This window comes from Myotis brandtii, unplaced genomic scaffold (genome assembly GCF_000412655.1).
Source record: "Myotis brandtii unplaced genomic scaffold, ASM41265v1 scaffold539, whole genome shotgun sequence".
Lineage (NCBI taxonomy): Eukaryota > Metazoa > Chordata > Mammalia > Chiroptera > Vespertilionidae > Myotis > Myotis brandtii.
This window is the reverse complement of record NW_005369984.1, coordinates 269,329-272,448: the sequence shown is the minus strand read 5'-3', so window position 1 is coordinate 272,448 and position 3,120 is coordinate 269,329. Positions and strand designations below refer to the sequence as shown.

The 3,120-nt window shown below is 60.2% G+C and overlaps 1 protein-coding gene across 1 annotated transcript in view; it reads right to left on the bottom strand.

Moving 5' to 3' along the window:
- The window catches only part of ITPR3 (inositol 1,4,5-trisphosphate receptor, type 3), a 58,475-nt gene that overhangs the window by 21,576 nt on the left and 33,779 nt on the right, over positions 1-3,120 (bottom strand). Inside the window, exons 27-30 of the mRNA XM_014549211.1 lie at positions 2,650-2,779; positions 1,436-1,558; positions 1,167-1,367; positions 6-311 (exon numbers count right to left, since the gene is read on the bottom strand). Coding sequence (XP_014404697.1) covers positions 6-311; positions 1,167-1,367; positions 1,436-1,558; positions 2,650-2,779 — 760 coding nt within the window. The remainder of the gene's footprint in view (positions 1-5; positions 312-1,166; positions 1,368-1,435; positions 1,559-2,649; positions 2,780-3,120) is intronic.

Below are 3,120 nucleotides of genomic sequence, written 5' to 3'. Positions count from 1 at the left end.
TCCCTGCAGCCGCCCTGCCCCCGCGCCCTCCCCGTCAGCTCCCGCGTGGACGCAGCCACCTCCGTGATGCAGTCCTCGTGGGTCACCACAGACACCACGTCCTCCAGGGGCAGCAGGGAGGTGCACTTGATCTCCGTGTAGACGTTCTTGCCCTCGGCGCAGGCGGCCAGCAGGTCCACCAGGGAGATGTGGTACATGAGCGGGCTGTGGTCCTCCACGCCGTCCCGGGCGGCCTTCATCATGTCCAGCAGGTGGGCCAGCGAGGCCTTGTCGTTGTAGAACACGACCACGTCATCTCCTGCGTTGGTCAGCTGCAGGCGGGGGGGCACGTGTCGGAACCCTCGGTCCAGCGGGCCCGGGGCCACCCCCTCCTGCACTTACTCGACACTCAGGAAACCCTCCCCGGCCATCAGGGACACTGAACCCTGGGCCCGGAAAGCTCCCCCTCTTTCACTGGGAAAAGATGCCTCACTTGGGCTGGTCTCAGAGGCGCCTCCTCCAGGAAGCCCTTTGTAATCCCACCCCCGCCCAGCTCACGCCTCTCTCCCGTGTTCCCACGGCGTGTGATGTAAAGCGTCGAGGGCACATGCTGCGTCTCCTCATGTGAGCGATTACGTTGCCCACAGTAATGCACCAGCGATGGATGACGGCACGACACAGCACACCCCGCACACGCGTGTCCTTACCAAGTTCCCTGAGCGCACGCCAGTGGGGCTCCTCTCCCTGGCCCGCCCTGCGCTGGACGAAGCCCAATGGAGGCGGCCCCCACCCTCCATGCCTTCAGCCATCAGGTGTGAACTGAGTACCTACTATGTGCCACATGCTGGGGCCTGGCAACAAGTGCAAAGGACATGGTCCGTGTCCCCCACCCCAGAGTCCATGTCCCCACCCCCAAACTCATACTCCACTGACTCCCCGGGGACACCAGGTCCTCGGCACACGGGGGCGTGAGGACTTGTAAGTCAACGATAAGAAATGACAGTGTCTGCGTTCAAGCCCATTGTCTGAGTTCTCCTGGCCCCGCACGAGCTCTGCTCCGCCTGACTCTGCGGCCCCTCCACACCCAGCACCCAGAGCTCCTTCCGTGGCCGCCCACATCTGCGTCCCGCCATCCGAGCCCCTCTCTGTGGCCACCCCGAGTCCCATGAGCCCCTGGCCCCCCTCACCTCAGTCATGATCATGTCCTGGCACTTCTTGACGTACTTGCCCTCGGCCTTGATGACGGTGTGCAGGAAGTCCAGGTACTGCACGTGGCGCCCGTGGGTGGCCAGCAGGTGCACGAAGTGCTGCAGCACCGGCTCGCTGACCTCCGAGCACAGCTGGTAGTTGTTCAGGAAGATGTGCTGCATGGTCTCGGCCTCCAGGAGCTGGGTGCAGGCGTCCGTCCGAGGTCAGGGCGGGTCCAGGCAGCCACCCCGCCTGCCCCGCCCCTCACCCCGGGCGTGAGGAAGAGGTGCAGGTGCTTGTGCAGCAGGGCCTGGTTGCCGGGGTTCCCCGCACAGAACTTCTGCAGGAACTGGTGTGTGTAGCGCAGGATCTCCATCATCTTGGCATCGCCCTGGGCACAGAGGGGAGAGGGTGCTGCGCGCTCACAGGAGCACAGAGGGGAGAGGGTGCTGCGCGCTCACAGGAGCACAGAGGGGAGAGGGTGCTGCGCGCTCACAGGAGCACAGGTGGGGGGTGGTCAGGGCTTGGGTTCAGGTGAAAGCTGGGGCTCCAGGTCAGGATATGGCCATGTGAGGGGCACAGGGTGAGAGGAGGCTGGAGTGGGGGAGCAAGGCTAAGGGGTCAAGGTCAGGAGAACACTGGGATGATGTCAGGGTCAAGAGTCAGGGTGAGGCTTGAGACATATCAACACCAAGGCCAGCCCAGCTGGCGTGGCTCAGTGGTTGAGCGTCGACCTATGAACCAGGAGGTCATGGTTCGACTCCTGGTCAGGGCACATGCCTGGGCTGTGGGCTTGATCCCCAGTGTGGGGCCTGCAGGAGACAGCTGATCAATTATTATTCTCTCTCATCATTGATGTTTCTCTCTTTCTCTCTTCCTCTCTCTCTCTCCCCCTTCCTCCCTGAAGTCAATAAAAATATATATTTTTTAAAAGATCAAGGTCAGCCAAGGTGAGGGGTGGAAAGGTCAAAGACTGAGATGGGGCTAAGTTTGGAATCAGGGGCCGGGTGGGGGGGGCGAGTAGGGTGAGGAGCCAAAGTCAGGAGCAGGATGAGGCTGAGTTGACATTATGGGTCAGGGAGAGGCTGAGGGTCAAAAGTGAAGATGAAGCTGAAATGATCAGGATTAAAAAAAAAAAAAAAATGCTTGTCCTAGTTCAAGTGTGTAATAGCTGTATGTGGTGTGAGGAGGTGGTTATTTTTTTGTGGGATAAAAAAAAAAAAAAAAAAAAAAGAAATGATCAGGATTAGACCAAAGAAGAAGACAGAAGCTGGGGTCAGGGTCAAGAATCAGAGTGGGGCTGGGGTCAAATCAAGGTCAAAGTGGATCAGGATGAAGGCAGAGGGTCAAAGGTTGAGATGCTATTGAGGGGTCAGGTGTGTCGGGAACAGGTCCCGGTGAGTATGGTGAGGTCAGCACTGGGGAGTAGTGGTTTGGGCTGGGTCGGAGTTCAGGGTGAAGCTGGGCAGAAGTTGGGGTCACCTTGTCGTAGGGGATCTGCAGCAGGTCCAGCATGACCTTGTGGGCATCCATGTTCTTGAGCAGCCGCTGCTGCTTCTTCCTCATCTGCTCCCCGACGCCGCACATCTTGTTCAGCCGCTCCAGGATCTGGGGGGAGCGGCGTGAGCCAGGGCCCCTCCCTCCCACAGGCCTCCCCTCCCCCGGCCACCACAGCTGGTCCCAGTACACGTCGGGGACAGGAAGGGAAGGAGCCGTGGCCACTGACTCAGGTCATGGAAACAAGGCAAGGGACTCACACCCAACCCCACCCGTGAAATGCGAGAACGATGTGACTGCAGTGGAATTTCATGACATTCCTCAGCTCCGAACAGTCCCATCTGGACCTTGGCGGGTTGTTTTTAACTCGAGGGAAAAGCTGGAAGACGTCTACTGTGAGGGCCAGTGGCCGGCAGAGCTGGGAGGCGGAAGAGCCGGCCCGGCCCCCGGAGCCCC